Source organism: Hemitrygon akajei, chromosome 9, assembly GCF_048418815.1.
Source record: "Hemitrygon akajei chromosome 9, sHemAka1.3, whole genome shotgun sequence".
In the NCBI taxonomy this organism is placed as follows: Eukaryota; Metazoa; Chordata; class Chondrichthyes; order Myliobatiformes; family Dasyatidae; genus Hemitrygon; species Hemitrygon akajei.
This window is the reverse complement of record NC_133132.1, coordinates 121,910,635-121,938,360: the sequence shown is the minus strand read 5'-3', so window position 1 is coordinate 121,938,360 and position 27,726 is coordinate 121,910,635. Positions and strand designations below refer to the sequence as shown.

At 43.1% G+C, this 27,726-nt stretch overlaps 1 protein-coding gene across 4 annotated transcripts in view; it reads left to right on the top strand.

The window, feature by feature from the left end:
- The window catches only part of LOC140733505 (rho-associated protein kinase 2-like), a 227,023-nt gene that overhangs the window by 143,796 nt on the left and 55,501 nt on the right, over window positions 1–27,726 (top strand). For all 4 annotated transcript variants that reach the window (XM_073056925.1, XM_073056922.1, XM_073056926.1 and 1 more), the window contains exons 11-15: window positions 4,645–4,733; window positions 9,816–9,864; window positions 15,362–15,497; window positions 18,371–18,462; window positions 27,349–27,595. In XM_073056925.1, the coding sequence (XP_072913026.1) occupies window positions 4,645–4,733; window positions 9,816–9,864; window positions 15,362–15,497; window positions 18,371–18,462; window positions 27,349–27,595 (613 nt within the window). The remainder of the gene's footprint in view (window positions 1–4,644; window positions 4,734–9,815; window positions 9,865–15,361; window positions 15,498–18,370; window positions 18,463–27,348; window positions 27,596–27,726) is intronic.

The following is a 27,726-nucleotide window of genomic DNA, read 5'->3' as shown; positions in this document are numbered from 1 at the left end:
ATCTCCTTTCATTTTCTTAATATATGTTAAAACTCTTTTTCTTTTCACAGGTCCATTAATTCCATTAACATTAAAACTTTAAAAATTAAGTAAATTAATCATTCATAATACCTTGGGCACTCTTTCAAATTCTCCATGTTGCTATGAGTTTCTCCCCAACCATCCAGGCAAAAAAGAAGAAAGATAACTAATATATAAGAAAAAAAACCAAAGTACCCCCCCCCCCACTAATGTTGCGAATAAAAAGAACACAACATTACCCCCCCCCCCATTTTACGGGTCATGGCAATCGCCATGATTGTACACGTGAAACTTGCAGCCATCGATCAGGAGCTCTTCCAGCTCCCCCGCAAAAAAAAAGAAAATATATTAGTGAAGAAAAAAAAAGAAAATAATTATTGTCTCTACTCCCAATTAATACTCCTCAGCTATTTTTTTTTATAGAAATGTCCGTCAAGTCCAACCTTGTTTCAGTCTTCATCATTAGTCCATTTCATTTCTATAATTCTTTACTTCTTCGTGGACATCAGGTAATTCTTGTACAAATTTCTCTGCTTTCCAGTAGTCAACGAAAAATCTTCTTTCTTCGTTATCCAGGAAAATGATCAATTTTGCTGGATAGCTCAATAAAAATTTATAGCCCTTTTCCCATAAAGATTTTCTCACTGGATTAAATTCCTTCCACCTCTTCAGAAGATCGTAACTTATGTCTGGATAAAAAAAAACTATTTTCCCTCCTATTATCAATGGCCCATTTCTCTTTTTAGCACCTTGAATAGCTGCCTTCAAGATCATTTCTTTATCTTGGTACCTTAAACATTTTATCAAAATTGATCTTGGATTTTGATCTTGTTGAGGTCTTGGTCTTAAAGCTCTGTGTGCTCTTTCAATTTCAATTACTTGGCTTCCTTCTTTCATTTCCAACATTTTCGGAATCCATTCTTGAAAGAATTTTATTGGATTTTCTCCCTCTGTACCTTCCATAAGACCAACAATTTTGATATTATTTCATCTACTAGAGTTTTCAAGCTCATCTATTTTTTCCAACATCCGTTTTCTTTCTATTGCCCAGGCAAGATTATTGTCTTCTATCTTATCTATTCTTTCCGTGTTTTCTTCCACTTTTACTTCCATCTCTTTAACTTTATTATCCATCTTCTTTTGTTTTTCCACCACATTATTGAGTTTATTCTGCATCCTTCTTATAGCTTTTAATTCATTCATAATATATATCAGGATATCTTTTATGTCTCCTTTAATCTCTTCCTTCTTTTCCTCTTCTTCTTCCTCTGAATTTCCCAAGGAGACTGATTCCACTTCCGATTCACTTCCAGCCGTAGTTGGGATTTGTAGTTTTGTTAATATCTGTTCATGCGTACATTCGCGCATGCATTGTTCTTGCCGTTTCTTCTTAGAGACCACCGACATTGCTGCAACTGCCTGTCCCGCATCATCAGAAGTGCCATGCACTTCGCCGGGAGGAGATCCAACTTGAGTCCAAGGCTTCGCCGAGATGGTTAGGCCTTTTTCCCCGCCGATTTGCGCAGTCTTCGAAGTAGTAGCTTTCTTCTGTTTCGGTTTAGGAGCCATATCAAAAGAGTTACTTATAAATAGTTTCTAGTAGATATTTGTTAACTCTTCTTCATTTAAACCCTATTTCATTACTTTTTACGAGGGAGCTGGATTCCCAACGTCTCGACCCTACGTCATCACGTGACGCCCCCCCTTGCAAGGATTTCTTGTGCCTAATACTATAATGGCATGAACATCGATTTCTTGAACTTCTAGTAATGGCACTCCCCTCTTCACCATTTCCCTTCCCTCTTTCCGTCTCTCACCTTATCTCACCCATCGCCTCCCTCTGGTGCTCCTCCCCATTTTTTCTTTCTTCCGTGGCCTTCTGTCCTCTCCAATCAGACTCCACCTACTCCAGCCCTGTGTTTCTTTTACCAGTCAACTTCCCAACTCTTTACTTCACCCCTCCCCCTCCCAGTTTCACCTATCACCTTGTGTTTCTCCCTCCTCTCCCCCATCTTTTAAATCTACTCCTGATTTTTTTTCTCCAATCCTGTTGAAGGGTCTCACCCCGAAATGTCAACCGTTAGGCTGATGTTAGGCTGCCTTTAAAGAGGGTGAAACCTCGCAAGGTGCAAGGTCCCAATGGAGTACCTGGTAGGCTCTGAAAACTTGTGCCAACCAATTGTCAGGAGTATTCAAGGACACTTTCAACCTCTTACTGCTACGGGCAAAAATTCCCACTTGCTTCAAAATGCAACAATTATACCAGTGCCTAAGAAGAATAATGTGAGCTGCCTTAATGACTATTGCTCAGTAGTACTCACATCTGCAGTGATGAAATGCTTTAAGAGGTTGGACATGACTAGACTGAACTCCTGCCTCAGCAAGGACCTGGACCCACTACAATTTGCCTGTTGCCACAATAGGTCAACGGCAGTTGTAATCTCAATGGTTCTTCACACGGCCTTAGACCACCTCGACAATACAGTCACCTATGTCAGGATGCTGTTCATCGACTATAGCTCAGCATTTAACACCATCATTCCCAAAATCCTGATTGAGAAGTTACAGAACCTGGGCCTCTGTACCTCCCTCTGCAATTGGATCCTTGACTTCCTAACCGTAAAACCGCAATCTGTGTGGATTGGTGCTAATATCTCCTCGTTGACGACCTTGGGTGTGTGCTTATCCCACTGCTCTACTCTCTCTATATATCCATGATTGTGTGGCCAGACATAGCTCAAATACCATCTATAAATTTGCTGATGATACAGTCATTGTTGGTAGAACCTCAGATGGAGACAAGAGGGCATATTCCAGTGAGATATGCCAACTAGTGGAGTGGTGTCACAACAACAACCTTGCGCTCAACATCAATAAGACAAAAGAGCTGATTATGGACCTCAGGAAGGGTAAGATGAAGGAACACATGCCATTCCTCATAGAGGAGTGAATGAGCAGCTTCAAGTTTCTGGATGTCAAGATTGTTTAGGACCTAACCTGATCCTAACATATCGATGCAGCTATAAAGAAGGCAAGACAGCGACCATACTTCATTATGGGTTTGAACAGATTTGCTATGTCATCAAAAACACTCAAAAACTTCTATAAATGTACCGTGGAGAGCATTCTGACAGGCTGCATCACTGTCTGGTATGGGATGGGGGGGTGGTGGTTGCTACTGAAGAGGACTGAAAGAAGCTGCAGAGGGTTGTAAATTTAGTCTGCTCCATCTTGGGTACTAGCCTACAAAGTACCCAGGACATCTTCAAGGAGCAGTGCCTCATAAAGGCAGTGTCCATTATTAAGGATCTCCAGCACCAAGGGCATGCCCTTTTCTCACTGTTACCATCAGGGGTAGGAGGTACAGAAGCCTGAAGGCTTCTGCGATCCAGGAACAGCTTCTTACCCTCTGCAATCAAATTCCTAAATGGACATTGAGCCTGTGAACACTACCTCACTTTAAAAAAATATATTATTTCTGTTTTTGCACAATTTTTAATCTATTCAATATACATATACTGTAATTGATCTACTTAATTATGAATTATTATTTTCTTCTATATTATGTATTACATTGAACTGCTTTGCTAAGTTAACAAATTTCTGGACACATACTGGTGATAATAAACCTGATTCTGATTCTGTGGTCTTTTCCATAGATCCTCCAGCATTTTGTGTGTGTTGCTTGGATTTGCAAAATCTGCAGATTTTCTCTTGTTTGTGCCTATTGTATTTTGATCATTTGTCCCTTAGGGTTCCTTTATTTTAAGCTCTTTAATCAATTCTGGATCATTGTACAACACCTAATCCCCTAGTGGGCTCAACCCCAAGCTGCTCTAAAAAGCCATCTCGTAGGCAATCGAGAAATTCTCCCTCTTGGGATCCAGCATCAGTCTGATTTTCCCAATCTACCTGCATATACAATCCAGCACCCACACTCATAACTATCATAACATTGCCCCTTTGGCAAGCATTTTCTATCTCCTGTTGTAATTTGTAGATTACATCTTTACTACTGTTTGGGGTCTGAGGTCTGTATATATCTCCTATCCAGGTCTTTTTACCCTTGCACTTCCTTAGCTCTACCTACAATGGTTCAATAGCTTCCGACCCTATGTCATCTCTTTCTAGTGATTTGGTATCTTTTTTTTTTAATCAACTGAGCCACCTCACCCATTCTGTCTACCTGCCTGTACTTTCGATACTTCATGTATCCTTGGAGTTTAAACTTCCAGCTATAATGTTCTTCCAGCCACCATTCAGTGATGCCCACACATCATACATAGCAATCTGCAACTGTACTTCATCCACCCAAGTCCTTATACTGTGCAGTCAAACATAACACATTCAGCCCTGTATTCACCCTTTTGGATTTTGTCTGTTTTTTGCATTGCTGGATTTGTTGGATTATTGATTTTGGAAATGTCTGTACTCTAAATTTTCATAAGAATTAGGCAGCATGATATTATGTCTTAAGCACTTGTTTTAAATTCATCTTAATTAAAAAGGGAACATTAAAAGGTAGCTTTCTTTTGTATTTTCTAAAAATCTTTGAAAATATATGCAAGTTCTTTCAAATTGCTCTTATTTATTTGCTGATATTTCTGTCATATTTCATTGTAGTCTACAAAACTACAGAAGAAGATACACCAGCTTGAAGAACAATTGAGCAATGAAATGCAAGCCAAAGATGAAATGGAGCAAAAATTTAGGTATGTTGCAGGAAGGGTAAATTTTGCATTAATAGGTTGAAAGCAATGTTTGCACAAGTGTACGGAATGTGAAATTAATTTTTGTTGTGTTTTTTTTATACAGGAAGTTCAGCAATAATTGTTGCTGCTCTGAAGGTGCAGCTAATGGACATAATTATAGCAACAGTTATTTCTGTGCTCACTATAAAAGCTATGATTTTATGAACGTGCACTTGTACAGTGTGCAACTGTAGTCTTGTCACTGTAACTGAATTGTTCAGATTTAAATGATTTACTGTCTCAGTGATCATTTTCAACTTGATAGGCATTGTTCAAGTACAAAAGAATACCAGAAACAACATATAGTTACATATTTAAGCTATTGAAGTCATAGAATTATAAACCATGGAAACAGGTTCTTTGCCCCACTGAATCCATGATGACTATGACTCTCCAGCAGTATTAACCTAAATAAGTTCTAACTTGTTATCCTGACATTGCCTTGAGCTTCCCCAAGATTCTACTGCTCAGCTGCACGGGAAGCAATTTGCCAAGCTAAGAAACCCATTAACCTGCATTCTTTTACATTGTGGGAATGAAACTCCCACAGTTCACACAGACAGCATCAGAGATCAGAATTGAAGCTGGGTTGCTGCAAATGTGAGGCAGCAATTCCACCATCTGTTAATTTATGAATGTCTGCTCCAGTGACTAGGTTGTTTTAGAAGTCATATCTGATATTCAATGAAATTATGTTGATTGCTATTAATGTATGGATACCTAATGTAAAAGATGTCACCATAACCAATAATGACCTGCAGCCAATTAATTAGTTTTGTTACATTATTACCTTTTTGCAGAAACTATAAGGGGAGAGTGAGGGAGTAGTGGTCAGCAATTGTGGGAAATCCCTCCCACCCCAAGCTTGTACCTTATTAAGGACTAACTGATTTTAGGCTTATTTATCACAGACTTATCAACAACCTTTCTAAGCACAAAGTAAGTTTCTGCTTTGGCCTCAGTAAGTAGTGCAGCCAAAAGTTTATAAATACTATCACTTTTCATCTTATTTAAATGTTGTCCTTGTTAGCACTTGAGTGTAGAGCTGCAGTGACAGGAATAGTGAGTGGGATCCCCATCAATAAAACCTGTAAGAGTTGATAGGAACATAGTGAAGCCTTGCTGTGCCCTGCACCCTGACTTCTTGTCCCTCTGCATATTTGCTCAGGCACGTGCAGATGGGCTAAGGCCACAAACAACAAGCCCAGTTTGAGCCCCTTATATTCACAGAATGTACCTTGGTGTGTACTTACATTGAATTTTACATTTTGCAAAGAGAACTGACATACAAAATGTAGTTCCATGATCCCTTTATCCTGTAAAATTTTAATGATGCTATGTTGAGTACAACACTGGTTCCAAGCTTGCCCTTCCCTTGGACTACGTCAGTGACGTGGAGAGGGGGTACCTGCTGCATGGACAGCAGCCGGTTCTTCAAATTTTCTTCACAGTCCACCAGAAGCACAAACCCATTATCCCCTGGGATCAAAGGCTGCCTACTACTACTATGTTAAGTGCACTGATATGCACATGGGGTCTTTTGGGCTTCCTCATCTATTCAGCCCAACTGACTTTAAATATGATAAAGAATTTTATTTTGTGAGGCCTTCCATTGGTCAGGGTTCACCATGGATATTGCGTACTAGCTGTCTACATGATATGTAAGCCAAGGCATTAGGATATCGAGTGTAAGCTGTTGCCCGTGCAGCAGATGAATCCAGTGGGATGGCAGAGACCGATACAGTTTAACACTAGCAGCATTGCAGGAATTACCAGTCAACATTGAACTCAACATAGGACTTATGGACTCCAGCTCCAGATATTTCCTGAAGCCTTCCCTATGAGTGGGTATAGTCGCAAGGCAGTGGAAGTTTGAGATCAGTGTTCTCTTAAATGAGCTGCCAACCAAGGGGCTAATGAGCCCCATCTGCCTGAAGCAACTGGTTTTAAGCTGCCATTCTCCTAACAGTAAAAATGGATTTACTTTGCTTAGTCACTAAGTCACACGTGAAGCAATGAGCTGGACTTGTTTATCAGAGGCTATTTGAGGTACACACCATTGGAAGCATTTAATAGGTAGTGGGAGTTTATCCCCACTATCTCCCCCAGCTATGATAACCTTAAAGAAGCCTTTATTATAGGATTAAATTAATATTTAATAACAATTTATTTGATATCAGTGAAGATGGAAAAAAAAATGCAGATGAAGTTGGTGAGGAAATCTAAGAACATGGGGCTTTGCTTGTTGATTACCCAGTGTATTTAATCAGGAGAAATTAAATTTTAGAGATTTTCAGGAAGCCAAAATTAGACAAGTGTGGTAGAAATTGTTGTGTGAGTGGTATTACTGAAATTGGAATGGTAACATGGTGTACAAGTTGCTAAATAAGAACAAATATTTTAACCTTGAAGTGTTCATCAGAATCCACAATAAGTGAGCAAATAAAAGTGATGTTTGAAAGGAACTTTGCTTGAGTTTAAGTGAAACTCACATTTGCAGAACATAGAACAAGTGTGTGTACTAGAATAGTCAAGCTGTGAGGTAAAAACAGATATTAAAATTTTCAGCAGCAACTGAGCTGAGGAGCCAAATATGCCAGAGGTTTTGAACCGTCCGGTTATTTTTCAAATAGCAAGTGGGAAATTTGATATAGTCATTTACTTGAGTTAAGTTTGTTTCAAGGACCAATATTTGTTTTGGCAAAATTTAAGGAAATTTCTGATCATCCTCTACTGAATCTAGGAGAAATAAGTCAATAATGCAGAGACAATAAAAGGAAGGAGAGTTGGTGCTGATTCATAATAGGGTTTTGTAAATAGATATGCAGTGGGTGTTTTTGTTAATGGCTGGCATGTAAATGAGAAGATTGATTTTATGGAGAATTTAGAAGTTACTGCATAGAAGCTGAAAAAAGTTTACACTGAAGTAACACATAAGATGCTGGAAGAACTTAGCAGATCAGGCAGCATCTATGGACAGGAATTGGAGAAATCAATGTTCATGTCATCGGGTTGGAGGCTACCCAGAAGGAATATGAGGTGTTACTGTTCCAACCATGATAGTGGCCTTATCATGGCAGTATAGGGTGCCATGGACTGATATATCAGAATGGGAATGATAGTGGAATTAAAATGTTTGGCCTCTGGGAAATCCTGCTTTTTGTGCATGAAGCAAAGGTGCTCGACAGTGTGGTCCCTCAAACTTGCAGGTGAAGTGTTGCTTCATCTGAAGCCCTGAATGGAGGTGAGGGAGGATGTGAATGGGCAGGGAGATTTGTAGGGAGGGACGAAGGGACGAGAGAGCAATCCCTACAGAAGGTGGAATGTTGGGAGAGCAGAGGTAACAATTGTGTTTGGTGCTAGGATCCCCTTTAAGATGGCAAAAGTTGCGGAGAATGAAGTGCTGGAAGCAGAGGATCATGGAGTGGTAGGTAAGGACAAGTGAAACCATATCCCTGTTAGGTGACATGAAGATGGTGTGAAGGCGAATGATCATGAAGCAGAGGAGATAATGCAAGGGCAGCACCAATGGTAGAGGAAGGGAAACCCTGTCCTTCAAAGAAGAAAGACATCTCTGATGCTATGGAAATGAAACTCATCTTGAGAACAGATGTGGCAGAGACAAAGGAACTGAGAGAAAGGAAGGAATACTTCCGGTGTCTTCAACAGGACCTACCACCAAGCACATATTTACCTATCCCTCACTCTCCACTTTCTGCACAGATCGTTTTCTCTGTGATTCCCTTGTCCATTCGTCCTTCCCTGTTAATCTCCCTCTTGGCACTTATCCCTGCAAATGGAACAAGTGCTACACCTGCCCATTCACCTCCTTGCTCATTTCTATTCAAGGCCCCAAGCAGTCCTTCCAGGTGAAGCAACACTTCACCTACAAGTCTGTCAGGGTTATCTACTATATCTGGTACTCCCAATGTGGCCTTCTCTACATTAGATCGTGGCACTGCTTTGTTGAGTACCTTCACTCTATCCACAACAAAGAGGATTTCCCAGTGGCCAACCATTTTAATTCCAATCCCTATTCCCATTTTGGCATGTCAATCCATGGCATCCTATATTGCCATGGCGAGGGCACTGAAAGGTTGGAGGAGCAGCATCTTATATTCCATCTGGGTTTCCTCCAAACTGATGGCATGAATGTTGATTTATCTAACTTCTGGTAATTTCACCCCTTCCCCCTTCCCCCTTCCCCTTCCATTCCCTACTCTTCCTCTGCTCTTAGCTCTTCTCCTCACCTGCCTGTCATCTGCCCCAGTACCCCTCCTCCTTTCCTTTCTCCCATGGTCCATTCTCCTATCCTAACAGATTCCTCCTTCAGCCCTTTACCTTTTCCATCTGTCACCCTCCGGCTTCTCACTTCATGGCCCCTCCACTCCCCCCACCCACCTAACTTACCCCACACCTGGCTTTACCTATCACCCGTCTTGTACTCCTTCTGCTCCTCCCACTTTAAATTTCTAGTTTATTCCCCCTTACTTTCCAGTCCTAATTAATGACCTCACCCTGAAATAGTGACTGTCCATTCCTCTCCATTAATGCTGCCTAACCTGTTGAGGTCCTCCAGCATTTTGTGTGTTACTCTGAATTTCCAGCATTTGCAGAATCTGTTGTGCTTTACTGGAAGATTGCCTGGTTATGATTGGAGGATGGATAAGAATAGAACCGAACAAAAGTGTCCCCAGCCATCTGGATGAAAGATGAATCTGTCTGACTTTACATTCTCTAAATATTAATTCCCAATTATGCGGGAGGAGCACCAAAATAAAGGCTGACATTTAAGTAAGCATAGCTGGATGTCTTCTTAACTATTATTGAATTTTCACTCAGCACAACACATGCCATTGCACAGTTGGTGGTGAAAATATCTACATACACTTAAGTGCACTAGTATGAGTGCTTCTAAAGAAAAGAAAATAGAATTATTATGAAAACATAACAGGAACTAAGATTTTGAATTTCTTCTGTTTTGTTTTAAGCTTTCTGTTTCAGGACATGATCTTTTCTTGATTTGTACTGTTTCTTTTGTAGAACCACAAGCAGTCGTCTTGAAAAGATATCCAAAGATTTGGAAGATGAGGTACAGATTTTTTTTAAAGTGCGCTTTAATCTCTGTCTAAAATTTAAATGAATTGAATTTGGCTGCATGAGTAGCTTGAGCTTGTTCTTAAATATTGTTGTATTCTCTCCTGTATTTCTGATGACTTGTTTAACCAGAAAAGCTAAGTGAAAAATACACATATAGTAATCCTATACTCTACCCAAAAATGAATAAATATAAGAAACAAAAGGTTATGCTTAGACAAGAAAGATATGTTATATTTAGACTATTAAAGGGAAGAGATGTTGTAGAAATGTTAGCTTTTAAATTGCTTCTTATTTTTAAATAATCCTTTTGGATTGCATCGTCTTTGAGCAAAAAAAGCATTAGATCAGCCTTTCTGTTATAGTTGGATTAGAAACATAGAAAACCTACAGCACAATACAGGCCCTGCGGCCTACAAAGTTGTGCCGAACATGTCCCTACCTTAGAAATTACTAGGGTTACCCATAGCCCTCTATTTTTCTAAGCTCCATGTACCTATTCAAAAGTCTCTTAAAAGTATTGTATCCGCCTCCACCACCGTTGCCGGCAGCCCATTCCACGCACTCACCACTCTGCATAAAAAAAAGCTTACCCCTGACATCTCCTCTGTACCTACTCCCAAGCACCTTTAACCTGTGCCCTCTTGCGGCAGCCATTTCAGCCCTGGGAAAAAGCCTCTGACTATCCACAGTGTCAGTGCTTCTCATCATCTTATATACTTCTACCAGGTCACCTCTCATCCTCCTTCGCCCCAAGGAGAAAAGGCCGAGTTTCCTCAACCTGTTTTCATAAGGCATGCTCCTCAATCCAGGCAACATCCTTGTAAATCTCCTCTACCCTTTCTATGGTTTCCATATCCTTCCTGTAGTGAAGCGATCAGAACTGAGCACAGTACTCCAAGTGGGGTCTGACCAGGGTCCTATATAGCTGCAGCATTACCTCTCGGCTTCTGAATTCAATTCCACCATTGATGAAGGCCAGTACACCATATGCCTTCTTAACCACAGAGTCAACCTGCACAGCTGCTTTGAGTGTCCTATGGACTTGGACCCCAAGATCCCTCTGATCCTCCACGCTGCCAAGAGTCATACCATTAATATTATATTCTGCAATCATATTTGACCTACTGAAATGAACCACTTCACACTTATCTGGGTTGAACTCCATCTGCCACTTCTCAGCCCAGTTTTGCATCCTATCAATGTCCTTCTCTGACAGCCCTCCACACTATCCACAACACCCCTAACCTTTGTGTCATCAGCAGACTTACTAACTCATCCTTCCACTTCCTCATCCAGGTCATTTATAAAAATCACGAAGAGTAAGGGTCCCAGAACAGATCCCTGAGGCACACCAATGGTCACTGACCTCCATGCAGAATATGACCCGTCTACACTCTTTGCCTTCTGTGGGCAAGCCAGTTCTGGATCCACAAAGCAATGTCCCCTTGGATCCCATGCCTCATTACTTTCTCAATAAGCCTTGCATGGGGTACCTTATCAAATGTCTTGCTGAAATCCATATACACTACACCTACTGCTCTTCCTTCATCAATGTGTTTAGTCACATCCTTAAAAAAATTCACTCAGGCTCGTAAGGCACGACCTGCCCTTGACAAAGCCATGCTGACTATTCCTAATCATATTATGTCTCTCCAAATGTTCATAAATCCTCCCTCTCAGGGTCTTCTCCATCAACTTACCAAACACTGAAGTAAGACTCACTGGTCTATAATTTTCTGGGCTATCTCTACCCCCTTTCTTGAATAAAAGAACAACATCTACAACCCTCCAATTCTCCAGAACCTCTCCCTTCCCCACTGATGATGCAAATATCATCACCAGAGGCTCAGCAATTTCCTCTCTCACCTCCTACAGTACCCTGGGATACATCTCATCTGGTCCCAGCGACTTATCCTGATGCTTTCTAAAAGCTCCAGCACATCCTCTTTCTTAATATCTACATGCTCAAGCTTTTCAATCCACTGCAAGTCATCACTACAATCACTAAGGCCCTTTTCCATAGTGAATACTGAAGTAGAATATTCACTAAGTACCTCTGCTATTTCCTCCGGTTCCATACACATTTTCCCACTGTCACACTTGATAGGTCCTATTCTTTCATGTCTTATCCTCTTGCTCTTCACATACTTGTAGAATGCCTTGGGGTTTTCCTTAATCCTGCTCGCCAAGGCCTTCTCATGGCCCCTTCTGGCTCTCCTAATTTCCTTCTTAAGCTCCTTTTTAGCCTTACAATCTTCTAGATCTCTAACATTACCTAACTCTCTGAACCTTTTGTAAGCTTTTCTTCTTGACTAGATTTATTACAACCTTTGTACACCACAGTTCCTGTACCCTACCATAACCTACCTATCTCATTGGAGAGTCACACTTACCTGGCTTGAACTCCATCTGAATAAAGATTGATCAAGATAATGCAGTCGATATAAATACATTATCTTCAAAAATTATTTGATGTGCAGAAGTTAAGTCTGAAAGAGAAAGTTAATAGAGCAGTCAAAGCCCAGAAGCTGCTTGGGTTTGTGAATAAGAGTAGAATACAAGTGTGAAGGAAACAGAATTCTTTCATTGTAGCTGAGTTGGTGTACTAAGTAGAAAGGTGGCACAATATAATTTAGAACATAATATAGAACAGCACAGTACATGTCCTTCAGTCCACTATGTTGTGCCAACCTATGTAAACCTTTTCCATGATCAATCTAAGCCTTCCTTCCCAGACAGCCCATTACCCTCCATTTTTCTTATATCCATGTGCCTGTCTATGCCTATCTCCTCAGCAGTGTGTTCCAGGCCCCTACCACTTTCTGTCAAAAAAAAACAACTACCTCTGATGTCTCCCCTAAACTTTCCTCCACTCATCTTGAACTGGTGTCCTTTGGTATTGGCCATTGCAGCCCCTGAGAAAAAGTTGCAGCCTGTCCATTCTTTTTATGCCTGTCATAACCTTATACACTTCTGATGAGTCGTCTCTTGTCCTCTTTTGCTCCTGAGCGTAAAACTCGAGTTTGCATTATTAGGCATGTTCCCTAATCCAAGTAGGGTCCTTGTGAGTGTCCTCTGCACTCTCTAAACCTTCCACATTCTTCCTAAAATGAAAGAACAAAAACTGAATGCAATGCTTGAAATGAGGTCTAACCAGACTTGTATAGAGCTCAAACAATATTTTGCGACTCTTGAATTCAATCCGCTGACTAATGAAAGCCAAAACACCATAGGCCTTCTAACCACCATATCAACTCGCATGGCAGCTGCAAGGGATCTGTGGATTTGGGCCCCAAAATCCTTCTGTTCCTCCATACTGCTAAGAATCCTGCCATTAACCTTGTACTCTGCTTTCAAGTGTGATCTTCCAAAATGTATCACTTTACACCACTAGATTGAACTCCCATCTGCCACTTCTTTGTCCTCCTCTGTAGCCTGTCTGTATCACATTGTAACCCATAATAACTTCTTACACTATCCACAACACCACCTATCTTCATGTCAACATCAAACTTACTTAACGCCCTTCTACTCTGTCATCCAAGTCATTTATAAAAATCACAACGAGCAGGGGTACCAGAACGGTACCTTGTAGAACAGCACTAGTCATGGCCTTCCAGGAAGAACACAATTCATCTACTACCAACCTCTGTCTTCTATGGGCAAGCTAATTTTGAATCCACGCAGCCAAGTTTCCTTCGATCCCATGCCACATAACTTTCTGCATGAACTACCACTGGGGACCTTTTCAAACGCCTTGGTAAAATTCGAATACGCCACATTCACTGTTCTACCTTTAATTTTTTTTTCACTTCCATGAAAAATTCAGTTAATCTCATTAGGCACAATTTGTTCCTCATAAAGCAATGTTCCTTCCTGGCGCTTATTCTTGCAAGCAAAACAAGTACCACACTTGCCCTACTACTCCTCCCTCACTACCATTCAGGCCCCAAACAGTCTTTCCAGGTGAGGCGACACTTCACCATTGAGTCTGTTGGGGTCATAAACTGTGTCCGATGCTCCTGGTGTGCCCTCCTGTACTTCAGTGAGACCGGATGTAGATTGGAAGACAGCTTCACCAGGTTACCTACACTTTGTCCGCCAAAAAAAGCTGGATCTCCCAGTGCTCACCCATTTTAATTTCACTTCCCATTCCCTTTCTGATATGTCTATCCATGGCCTCCTCTACTGTCACGATGAGGCTGCACTCGCGTTGGAGGAACAACACCTTATATTCCACCTGGGTAGCCTCCAGATTTCTTCAACTTCAAGTAATGCCCCCCCACTTCACCATTCCCCAACCCCTTTTCCCTCTCTCACCTTATCTCCTTGCCTGCCCAAAGATTTATCTATCCTAATGTTTTTTCAAAAGCCCCAACACGGCCTCTTTTTGAACCTTGTTACGAACCCCGTAACTGGGTCACTTACCAGCAAAGATAGAGAGGTCCGTTGAAGTCTGATGGTACTATTTTTAACAGTACTTATTACACAAAAATAATATCAATGCAAACGTACAGATAATATACGTCATCAATACTAAATCTAAAAGTGCGGGTATAATAATAATCAGTAAGAAATACGCTCTATCGTTGTCTAGGGGATAATGTATTGCCCGATGGAAATATAAAAGTCACTCAGTTCATTCAGGCTGCAGCCTTTGGTTGGAGTCGAGAGAGATTTTTAGAAACTTGCCGGCTTTTCCTTTTATGATTTCGATCCTTCGAGAGTTCCGTTGGTGTGGCCTCTCCTTTAGCTAAAGCCGTTCTTCCATGGCGAGCCCGCCAATTCCCAGGCAAGGGAAAAGGACGCATGCGAGCCCCCCACCGGCTGTCGCTATTAAACGCTGTCACGGGATTTCTAGCGTTTCTCCTGGTGCGTCTAAAGGGGTTGTTCCCCAGACCCTCTTTTATCCTTACTCACGGGGTCTCAGATATCAGTCAGGTTGGGATGATGCAATCTCTCAACCAGCCCACTCTGGTCATCCCCTGAGGGGCTTCAATGAATAGTACAGTACTCAATACACAATTCCGTCTCCAAGAGACAATGGCCGTTATCAGTGGTTCCGTCTTGCTGAGGCCAGGACACATTCCAAACCCTGTGTATTCTGGACGTCTCTCTCTCATTTCCTGGGTTCCAGACCCGAATTAATAGCGATCTTGCGATTCTCAAAAAGGAGGGGGCTACTTTGTACCCTTCGGCCCCTCAGAGTTGTGGCACATTCGTAACAACCTCAACATGCTTTAGTACATTAGCCTTTTGTTTGTTGACCTCACATTCATCAAAATTTCTTTCCCTGTTGAACAATGAAGTATTCATTAATAACCTCCCCCTATTTTCTCCTGTTATCCCTGAGTAGTCCTTCCCCATTCTACTCATACTCCTATTCAAAGCTGCTTTATGTGAGGTCTTTTACCATAACAGTTTTAGAAAAGGTCTGCTTCCATTGTATACAAAATCTTTTGATAACTAATCGAACCTCTGCTTTTTAGATAACATGCAGGAAAGATGTGGAATCAGCTTTAAGGCAGTTGGAACGAGAAAAGGCCCTTCTTCAGCACAAGAATGCAGAATATCATCGTAAAGCTGAAATGGAAGCGGATAAAAAACGTGGCTTAGAAAATGAGGGTAGGATCAAAATTGCATTAACTTATCTAAAAATTGCATTACAAATCAAAGAACGGTAATGGGCAAGTACGCAGCCCAGAGTTCACAATGAAGGAAAATGCAGTAGATTCTGGAAATCTGACTTAAAAAGAATATGTTAACAATACTTTGCAAACCAGACAAGCATCTGTGGAGACTATACCAGTAAATATTTCAGGCTCATCAGGTTTTATGTTGACTGGAAACATATAGTATAACATTTAAGGAAGGAAAAATTGGTGTTGGTAGTGGGGGATGGGCAATGCTAGATTGAAGTGAGGGAAGCACAGAAGAAAGGTCTGGAATTCACTAGAAGCCATAAGAGATTCAGAATAATTATGAAGTTTGATATCAAAGTTGTACTGTAAAGCATTGTGCCAACCATTCTGCAACTGTGATTATTTGAAGTTTGTTCAATGTAGAGTTGTATTAATTATTAAGTGGGGAAAAGGAAGTATTGGAAGGTTGCTTTGTCTATGATTAATCTCTTGCTTCAGTGGTTCATAATGTGAAGTCTTAGATGGTAAGCTCTTGCTTGTTATCATTATACTAGTTCAGCACGTTACCAGGAATGAGATTGGTTTATCTGAGATTTTGGCTGGCTGAATTGTCTGAAGAAATTGGGAATGGGGAAGTGAGTACTCAGCAGGCCAGGCAGCGAATATGGAGAGAAGAACAGTTAACATTTCACATCAAAGTTTTTTCATCTGAATAAGTTATGATGAAATAGTAATTGTTGTCTATACAGTGACCTATCAAAACTCCCCCCGGAAGTTTTCATGTTTTATTGTTTTACAACATTCAATCACACTGGATTTAATTCAGCTTTTTTGATACTGATCAACAGAACAAGACTCTTTCGTATCAAAGTGAAAACAGATCTCTACAAAGTCATCTAAATTAATTACAAATATAAAACTCATAATAAATTGCATAAATATTCACCGCCTTCAAGTCAGTATTTAGTAGCTACACTTTGGTAGCAGTTAAGCTGGAATCTGCGTGGATAGGTTTCTATCAGCTTTGCACATCTGGACACTACAATTGTTCCCCATTCTTCTTTACAAAACTGTTCAAGCTCTGTCAGATTGCATGGGGATTGTGAGTGAACAGCCCTTTTCAAGTCCAGCCAAAAACTCCCAATTGGATTGAGGCCTGGACTTTCCTATGTAGCTTTGGCTTTATGCTTGGGGTCATCGTCTTGCTGGAAAAGAAATCTCCCAAGTCGCAGTTCTCTTGCAGACTGCATCAGGGTTTCCTCCAAGATTTTGCTGCATTCATTTTACTCTTTACCTTCACAAGCCTTTCAGGGCCTGCTGCAGTGAAGCATCCCCACAGCATGATACAGCCACCACCGTGCTTCACAGTACGAATGGTGAGTTTTTGATGATGAGCAGTGTTTGGCTTATGCCAAACGTAGTGTTTAGTCTGATAGCTAAAAATCTCAATTTGTTTCATCAGACCACAGAACCTTCTTCCAGCTGACTTCAGAATCTCCCACATGCCTTCCGGCAAACTCCCAACTGAGATTTCATATGAGCATTTTTTTTTCCCAACAGTGTTTCTCTTTGGCCCTCTCCCATAAAGCTGTGACTGGTGAAGTACCCGGGCAGCAGTTGTATGTGCAGTCTCTCCCATCTCAGCCACTGAAGCTTCTAACTCCTCCAGAATTGTCATAGTTCTGTTGGTGGCCTCCCTCACTAGTCCCCTTCTTGCATGGTCACTCAGTTTTTGAGAATAGACTTCTCTAGGCAGATTTACAGCTGTGCTCTAATATTTCCATTTCTTGATGATTGACTTAACTGTACTCCAAGGGATATTCAGTGACTTGGACATTTTCTTGTACCCATCTCCTGACTTGTGCCTTTCAATAACCCTTTCTCAGAGTTGCTTGAAATGTTCTTTTGTCTTCATAGTGTAGTTTTTGCCAGGATACTGACTCACCAGCAGTTGGACCTTCCAAATAACAGGTGTATTTTTTTACTACAAGCTATTGAAACACCTTACTTAATTGTATGTAGGCCTCCAACAAACAGATCTCCATTTAACTAATATTTTGACTTTTAAAACTGATTGGCTGCGATAAATCAGTGATGATTTAGTGTGTTATATTTAAGGGGGGGGTGAATACTTATGCAATCATTATTTTGTGTTTTGTAGTTATTAATTTAGATCACTTTGTGGAGATCTCACTTTGATAGAAAAGTCTTTTTCTGTTGATCAGTGTCTGAAAAAACCAAACTAAGTCAACAGTGATTCAATGTTGTAAAGCAATAAAACATGGAAATTTCCAAGGCGGCTGTTTCATCTGAATATTTCAGGAATTTTGGTTCTAATTTCAGATTTTCAGCATCTGCAGTTTTTTGTTTTAATGATTATTTTACCGAGCTCCTGCTTAATTCAGCTATAGGACAGTTCTTACAGTTACGGTAGAAGTCCCTAGATGTTAGGAGATTGCCAACATTTGACATGGAGTGCGTTTCACAATTTGATGCCTAGATTGGTGCCAGATGATGTGCCTGGTTTTATTCTTAGTGTTTTGCCTGAGGTGTTTTATATAACTGAGTGATAAGTGGACTTTGAATACAATTACCTGAGTCAATGTGAAAATTAAAGACAGAGATTGGGTAGCCAGCAATGTGTAAGTGTTACATGCTTGTTATTTACCCTTAAGTGCAGGATAGTGTAGAGTTCTTTTTGGATGTAGTGAACGTCTGAAATTTATCAAAGAATATACTATTCTTTTATATTATATTTTTACTAAATAGTATATACCAAAGTGATAACTTTACAAATGAAAAACATGGTTAGAAAACATAATTTTAATAGGTGCACATGACAATTTATTTCTTCAGTTAATACTCTAAAAGATCAACTGGAAGACCTGAAAAAAAGGAATCAGAACTCCCAAATCTCAAATGAGAAAATGGCACAATTGCAGAGACAGGTTGGTTGAAGAACAACTTCTGTAAATATTGTTTCTTGGTTTACTATAATGGTACTGAAGCACTGACAGTCTGACTGCATCTTTGATCCCTTTCTGAAGAGGAATGGTTTGAGTTTTCTTCAAAGCTTGGTTGGAAACTTCAGAATTTTGTTCAGCTTACTATTTTCCCAAACTAAAATTTTAATTTTAGTCTCTTTTTAACTTGAGCTTTTGCTTTATCTAGTCTTATCTAATCAAAGACTATATTGTGGAAGAACAGATGGAAGTGACTTGCAACATTATGTAATGACAGAGTCCAAAAGTTAGAACTGAAGTGTCAGTGACTTATTTCAGTCTAAGGCACTCTCCTTGGCAGCCAAATGGCAACCTCTTGAAGTTTACCATCAGTAGTGCACATCGCCAAAAGCTATTTGTACCGACAGCACCTATGTCTGTTCTGCTATTCAATGGTGGCTAATTTATTTTCCCTCTCAACCCCATTTTTCTGCCTTCTCCCTGTAATCTTTGACACCCTTACTAATCAAGAACCAATCAACCTCTGTTTTAAATGTATCCAGTGATATGGCCTCCACAGCTGATTTACCATCCACTGACTAAAGAAATACCTCCAATTGGAAACATCATCTCTATGTCCACTTTGTCCAGGCCTTTCAATATTTGGTAGGATTCAATGAGATCCCACCTCATTCTTCTAAACTCCAGTCCATGCAGACCCAGGGTAATCAAATACTACTTATATGTTAACCCTTTCATTCCTGGGATAATTCTTCTGAAACTCCACCAGACTCTCTCCAATGCCAACACAGTTTAGGGGCCCTGCTCACAATGCCCCAAATATGGTCTGGCCAGTGCCCTATAAAGCCTCTGCATCCTCATTAGGGGATCAGAGGTGGTGAGGGACCACAACTTTAAATTCCTCAGTGTTATCATTTCAGAGGATCTGTCCTGGGCCCAGCACACAAGTGTAATTACTTAATTTCTGAAGCATGGCAGCACCTCTACTTCCTTAGGAGTGTGCGCAGATTTGCCATGACAGCAAACATTTTGACAAACTTATATAGATGTGTAGTGAAGAGTATATTGACTGGTATGGAAATAACAATGTCATTGAATGGAAAATCCAACATAAATAGTGGACAAATCACAAACGAGAAATTCTGCAAATGCTGGAAATCTGAGCAACACACACAAAATGCTGGAGGAACTCAGCAGGCCACGAAGCATCTATGGAAAAAATTACAGTCAACGTTTCGGGCCGAAACCCCTAAATAAAAAGTAATGGATAATGCCCAGTCCATCACAAGTAAAGCTACTGAGCACATCTACGTGGAGCACTGTTGCAGGAAAGCAACATCCATCATCAAAGACCACCACCACCACCCAGACCATGCTCACTTCTCACTGCTCCCATCAGGACCCACAACACTATTGATATTCCCAGTGTGAAAGTATACTTCAGTACTTTTCAGAGAGCAATTTATTCAGGTAACTTCAGGTGATCTTGTCTTTGACCAAACTCAGAAAGGGGTTAAGGTCAAGGAAGCACCTAATTTCACTGATAATGAGATTCAGAAATTGGGGCAAAGGAAAAGAAGAATCTTGGGGTAAAATAGGCCAAATTCAGGATAGTTTCCTTAAGGGGAAATCCTGCCTGACAAATTTGTTGGAATCTTTGAGGAAATAACCAGCAGGATAGGCAAAGGAGAATCAGTGAATGTTGTGTACTTAGATTTTCAAAAGGCCTTTGACAAGGAGCTGCACATGAGGCTGCTTAACAAGATAAGAGCCCATGATATTACAGGAAAGATACAAGAATGGATAGAGCATTGGCTGATTGACAGGAAGCAAAGAGTGGGAATAATGGGACACTTTTCTGGTTGGCTGCTGGTGACTAGTGGTGTTCTAGAGGGGTCTGTGTTGGGTCGGATTCCTTTTACATTATATGTCAATGGTTTGGATGTTGGAATTGATAGCTTTGTTGCCAAGTTTCTAGGTGATGTGAAGATACCTGGCATGGCAGGTAGTGTTGAGAAAGCTGGGAGGCTGCAGAAGGATTTTGACAGATTGGGAGAATGGTCAAAGAAGTGGCAGATGCTATACAGTGTCGTTAAGTATATGGTCATGCACATTGATAGAAGAAATAAAGATGTAGACTATTGCGTAAACAGAGAAAATTTAAAAATTAGAGGGACTAATGAACTTAAGAGTCTTCATGCAGGATTTTTTAAACATTAATTTGCAGGCTGAGACAGTGATAAGGAAGGCATATGCAATGTTGGCATTCATTTTGAGAAAAGCAAGGATATAGTACTGAGGCTTTGTAAGGCATTAGACTGTGTTTGGAGTATTATGAGCAATTTTGGGCCCCTTGCCTAAGAAAAGATGTGCTGCGATTGGAAAGGATCCAGAGGAGGTTCACGAGAATGATTCCAGTTATGAAAGGGTATAAGGAAAAATTGGTGGCTCTGGGCCTGTATCTGCTGAAATTTAGAAGAATGAGGAGAGATCTCATTGAAACCTATTTAATATTGAAAGGCCTAGATTGAGTGGATGTGTTTCCTATAGTGGGTGAGCCTAGGCCCAGAGGGCACAACTTCAGAACAGGAGGGCTATTTAGAACAGAGTTGAAGAGGAATTTCGTCAGCCAGAGGTTAGTGAATCTGTGATTCTGATACTGGTTCAGCTCAATGCAGATGAAAAGACCCTGCATCAACACCTTTGCCTGATCCCTATGTCTGGATGATTTGTATCCACTGCCATGGACAACTGTGGAGGCCAAGTTATTAAATACATTTAAAGCGAAGGTTTATAGGATCTTGATTAGTCAGGGCAACAAAGGTTATGGGGAGAAGGCTGAGAAGAATAATAAATCAGCCATATCAGAATGACGGAGCAGACTCAATAAGATGAATGGCCATTTCTGCTCCTATGTCTTATGGTCTAAACCTATGCCCCAATTCTGTAAGGTCGCCCTTCATTCTCCTGTGTCCCAACAAATAAAGTCTTAGCCTGTCCAAACTCTCCCTGTAACTTCAGCCCTCTAATCCTGGCGACATCCTCGTAAATCTTCTCTGTACCCTTTTCAATTCAAACCTCATTTCTCTTATAAAAAGACCAAAACTGCACCATGTACTTCAAGTGCAGCCTCACTAGCACAACATAATGTATAATGTCCCAACTCCTATATGCAGTGCTTTAACTGATGAAGGCCAGCAGGCTAATCACTGTTTCCACCAGCCAGTCTGCCTGTGGTGCCATTTTCAAAGACCAAAGATTCATTCTGTAGTTCTCTGTACCATCACACTCCTTGGTGCCCTACCATTCCTAGTATTAGTTTGATTAATAAAATGCATCTCCCCTTAATTAACTTTGTGTGCTGTTCCTCAGCCCACTTCACTAACTGATCAAGATTCAACCCTCCATAATCTACCATCAGCCCCTTCTTAATTTGGTGTCATCTGCATATTTACTGATCAAACTTACTAACCTAAATATTGTAGCGATGTGCTACACACAGAGCTGAAATAACGACACACAGTCGGTAAGTCATTTCGAGACTGGTTTATTCAAACTTCGTGGTGCTGGCATTTAAATCCCTAGCGCCCGCCCGCTCCGGGTGGAAATGACGTCGGAGGTACATTACTAAAGTCTCCACCCGCGCGCTGGCTATTTGTGAGCCGGTTCGCCTGCGCAGAAAGTGGGTCGCCACATAACCCCCCCCAGAACCGGCAATACACACCCCAATGTCCACAGTCTGGATCAGCCTCTGTTTGGGAGGTCTGCCTCTGCGCCGCGGTGCCTGAACCTTGACCAGCTCCGCCAAGTCCACATGGGCTGGTTTGAGTCGGTCCACCGTGAAAACCTCCTCTCTCCCCCCAATGTCCAGAACGTACGTGGACCCGTTGTTGATCACCTTGAACGGCCCCTCGTACGGCCGCTGTAGCGGCGCCCGGTGTCCGCCCCTTCGTACAAACACAAACTTACAGTTTTGCAGGTCTTTGGGTACATGGGTTGGGGTCCATCCGTGCTGTGAAGTTGGTACGGGGGCCAGGTTGCTAAGCCTTTCGCGTAGTCTGTCCAGGACTGCTGCGGGTTCTTCCTCTTGCCCCCTTGGGGCTGGTATGAGCTCTCCCGGGACGGCCAGGGGAGCGTCGTACACCAACTTGGCCGACGAGGCGTGCAGATCCTCTTTGGGCGCTGTACGAATTCCAAGCAGGACCCAGGGAAGCTCGTCCACCCAGTTAGGTCCACTCAGGCGGGCCATGAGAGCCGACTTCAAGTGACGGTGGAAGCGTTCCACCAGTCCGTTTGACTGTGGGTGGTAGGCAGTTGTGTGGTGCAGCTGTGTTCCCAACAGGCTGGCCACAGCCGACCACAGGCTGGAGGTGAACTGGGCGCCTCTGTCAGAGGCAGTGTGGGCCAGTACCCCGAAGTGTGCTACCCAGGTTGCGATCAGTGCTCGGGCGCAGGAATCGGCAGATGTGTCGGTGAGCGGGACCGCCTCTGGCCACCTCGTGAACCAGTCTACCATAGTTAGGAGGTACCGCGCTCCTCGGGACACTGGTAGAGGGCCCACGATATCCACATGAACGTGGTCAAATTTCCGGTGGGTGGGTTCGAACTGCTGCGATGGGGCTTTAGTGTGCCGCTGCACCTTGGCTGTTTGGCACTGCGCGCACGTTCTGGCCCATTCACTGACATGCTTGCGAAGTCTGTGCCACGCGAACTTGCTGGAGACCAGCCGGACGGTTGTCCTGATAGATGGGTGCTCCAAACCGTGTATGGAGTCGAAAACCCGCCGCCTCCAGGCTGCCGGGACGATGGGGTGAGGTTGGCCGGTAGCCACGTCGCACAGGTGGGTCCTATCACTTGGGCCTACGAGAAAGTCCTGCAGCTGCAAACCCGAAACTGCGGTCCTGTAGCTGGGCATCTCGTCGTCTGCCTGCTGAGCCTCCGCCAGTGCTGCATAGTCCACCCCCCGGGGACAGGGCCTGGACAGTTGGTCCGGAGAGTGCGTCCGCCACGACGTTGTCCTTTCCCGAGACATGCTGGATGTCCGTCGTGTACTCCGAGATGTAGGACAGATGTCACTGCTGGCGAGCCGACCATGGATCGGACACCTTTGTGAACGCGAAGGTCAACGGTTTGTGGTCCGTGAACGCGGTGAACGGCCTGCCTTCTAAGAAGTACCTGAGATGCCGGATCACCAGGTATAGCGCCAACAGCTCCCGGTCGAAAGCACTGTACTTGAGTTCGGGTGGTCGTAGGTGCTTGCTGAAGAACGCCAGGGGTTGCCAGCGCCCCTCGATGAGCTGCTCCAGCACCCCACCGACTGCTGTGTCGGATGCGTCCACCGTGAGGGCGGTCGGAACGTCTGTTCTGGGGTGCACCAGCATCGCAGCATCTGCCAAGGCTTCCTTGGCTTTAACGAAAGTGGCCTGGCCTCCTCGTCCCAAGTAATGTCCTTGCCTTTACCCGACATCAGGGTGTACAAAGGGCGCATGATACGGGCTGCTGAGGGGAGGGAAAGGTGGTAGAAGTCCACCATACCAACGAACTCCTGCAGGCCTTTGACTGTGTTGGACCGGGCAAAGTGGCGGATCGCGTCTACCTTGGTGGGCAGAGGTGTTGCCCTGTCTTTGGTAATCCTGTGGCCCAGGAAGTCGATGGTATCGAGACCGAACTGGCACTTGGCCGGGTTGATCATGAGGCTGTATTCACTCGGTCGGGCGTAGAGTTGACGGAGGTGGGACAGATGCTTCTGACGACTGCTGCTGGCTATGAGGATGTCGTCCAAATAGATGAAAGCAAATTCCAGGTCGCGTCCCACCGTGTCCATTAACCGCTGAAACATCTGTGCGGCATTCTTTAGGCCGAACGGCATGCGGAGGAACTCGAAAAGGCCGAAAGGGGTGTTGAGTGCCGTTTTGGGGACGTCGTCCGGATGCATCGGGATTTGATGGTATCCCCGGACGAGGTCTACCTTGGAGAAGATCCGTGCGCTGTGCAGGTTTGCTGCAAAGTCCTGAATGTGCGGCACAGGTTAGCGGTCCGGTGTTGTAGCCTCATTCAGCCTGCGGTAGTGGCCGCATGGTCTCCAGCCCCCTGTTGCTTTGGGCACCATGTGCAGGGGGGAGGCCCATGGGCTGTCGGACTGCCGAATGATCCCCAATTCCTCCATCCGCTTGAATTCCTCCTTCGCCAGGCGGATCTTTTCTGGGGGGAGCCTTCGTGCGTGGGCGTGGAGGGGTGGTCCCTTGGTCGGGATGTGGTGCTGTACCCTGTGTCTGGGCATGGTTGCCGTGAACTGCGGTGCCAGAATCGATGGGAAGTCCGCCAAGATTCTGGTGAATTCGTTGTCCGACAGCGTGATGGAGTCCAGGTGTGGGGCCGGCAACTTGGCTTCACCCAGGGAGAACGTCTGAAAAGTCTCGACATGTACCAGTCTTTTCCCTTGCAAGTCGACCAGCAGGCTGTGAGCTCGCAAGAAGTCCACCCCCAGGAGTGGTTGGGCAACCACGGCCAGAGTGAAGTCCCACGTGAACCGGCTGGCGCCGAACTGCAGCTGCACTGTGCGGGTGCTGTAGGTCCGTATCGTGCTGCTGTTTGCAGCCCTCAGGGTGGGTTCTGGCTTCCTGTTGCGGGTGTCGTACCCCGTCGGGGGCAAGACGCTGATCTCCGCTCCAGTGTCGACCAAGAAGCGGCGTCCCGACTGTTTGTCCCAGACGTACAAGAGGCTGTCCTGCTGGCCAGCCGCCATAGTCATTAGCGGCAGCTGGTCCTGGCCTTTGCAGGGCGGGCGAGAACGGCGGGCTTTTGTGCCCCACCGCTGGTGGTAGAAACACCACTGTTCACTGGCCTCCTCACTCCTGCCTCTGTGTTGTGTGCGCCCCCCTGCCTGGCCTGGTCTGGTCTGCTGTTGGGTGCGTGGCCTGGTAATCTGTCTGAGGGATGCCATGCTCTCCCTCTTGGCTTTTCACTGCATGTCTGCCCAGGCCGCCACCTTCCAGGGGTCACTGAAATCTGCGATGGCCAGCAGCAGACGTATGTCCTCGGGCAGTTGCTCCAGGAACGCTTGCTTGAACATTAGGCAGGGCTTGTGTCCGTCAGCCAGGGACAGCATCTTGTTCATCAATGCTGACGGCAGTCTGCCTCCCAAACCGTCCAGGTGAAGCAGATGGGCACCCTGCTCATGCCGTGAGAGGCCAAAGGTCCCAATGAGCAGTGCCTTGAATGCTTCATATTTTCCTTCTTCCGGGGGCGAATGTATGAAATCCGCAACCTGGGCGGCCGTCTGCTGGTCAAGGGTGCTCACCACGTGGTAGTAATGCGTGGAATCAGAAGATATCCGCCGAATCTGGAAATGGGCTTCTGCTTGGCTAAACCACACGCGTGGTCGCAGCGTCCAGAAAGTCGGCAGTTTTAGCGGAACTGCATGAACAGATGAAGAGTCGGTCATCTTTGGTCCAAATCCCGTTTGGACCGTCGGGGTCACCAATGTAGCGATGTGCTACACACAGCGCTGAAATAATGACACGCAGTCGGTAAGTCGTTTCGAGACTGGTTTATTCAAACTTCGCGGTGCTGGTATTTAAATCCCTAGCACCCGCCCTCTCCGGGCGGAAATGACATCGGAGGTACATTACTAAAGTCTCCCCCCGCGCGCTGGCTATTTGTGAGCCGGTTCGCCTGTGCAGAAAGTGGGTCGCCACAATATTTTACATAAATAATGAGTTACAAAGGCCCAACACTGACTCCTGTGACACTACTTTTTTAAAAAAAACTTTTTTTATTGAGTTTTCAAATAATTACAGAAAGAAAAAGAAAATATATTAAAATAATATATACCCTTCCCCCCTACCTTAGCCCCTCCCCCCTAACATCCCTATAGAAAAAAAAGAAAGAAAGAAAGAGTGCCTAGATATCGGAAGATCCCCACATGCTCCATGGAGTTTGTAATAACTTTAGTATATATATGTATTTATTTCCCCACCTGTGACACTACTTATCTCCGGCCTCCATTCCAAAAAATCAGCATTCAGCCACCATCCTCCGCTTCCTAACTCCAAGCCTATTTTCAATACACCTGACTAGCTCTCCATGGATTCCATGGGACCTAACTTTCCAGATCAGACTAAATGCAGGAACTTTATGTAGGCCTTGCCAAAGTCCAAATAGACAACATCCACTGCCCTACCCTCATCTACCCTTTTGGCTAACTCTTCAAAAAAGAACCCTGAAAGGTTCATCAAATACAACTTCCCACGCAAAAAGTCCTGCAAATTTATTCACCTTATTACATTGTAAGGCTGCAAATACATCCTTCCTCGTAATATAAATGTTCTCCAGAACATCCCATTTGTTTTCCTTATCTCTTGAGTATCTATGATTTTGTTATCAGTAAACACATTATTATTCGCTAAGAAACCCACCCACCTCCTATGGCTCAAGACATAGTAGCCCACTGATCTCTAAAGAGAACTACTCTCTTCTAGTCACCCTTTTAATATAGTTATAGAACTCTTGGTAATTTTCTTGTCCTTTCCTGCCAGATTGATCTCATGTGCTCTCTTTCTTTGCCTTCCTTCTTAAATTGTATTCTTAATCATTGGATAAAAATCCATAAAGAGTAGTCACTATTGCTATCCATTATTTAAAAACCACTGCAGGTCAAGGATTTTATCCTAATTAGTTTTTTCCTCAAGTTTTAAAAATTATTTCTCTTTATTGAACATGTATAGCCGGATAATAAACAATATTTTTTTGTGTGCAAATACTGTTTTGTCAATTTCCCCACAGATCAATGTTAATTATTGCAATTAACTTTTCCACTGAAAGCTATTTTTGATTTTTATTGTGCATATCTTTGATCTACATGTAAATTAGTTGGATGAAGCTAATGCCTTGCTAAGGACAGAATCTGAAACAGCCGTGAGACTACGAAAGAACCAAACAGAATTGTCAAAACAATTGGGACAACTAGAGACCAACAACAGGGAGTTGCAAGACAAAAATGCTGCATTGGATAATACTAAACTCAAACTTGAAAAGGACTACATAAGTTTACAATCAGCATTAGAAGCTGAACGAAGAGATCGATCTCATGGTTCGGAGATTATCAGTGACTTGCAAGGTATGTATAAAGGCGAGCTTCAGTTAGGTGCAGAATTTGTCACCATGTCTATGGTGCAAGATTTTTGGGACTCGTATTTTTATTACATCTTTGTATTAAATGTAAATGATAGTTAAGCATTCACTGTGAAA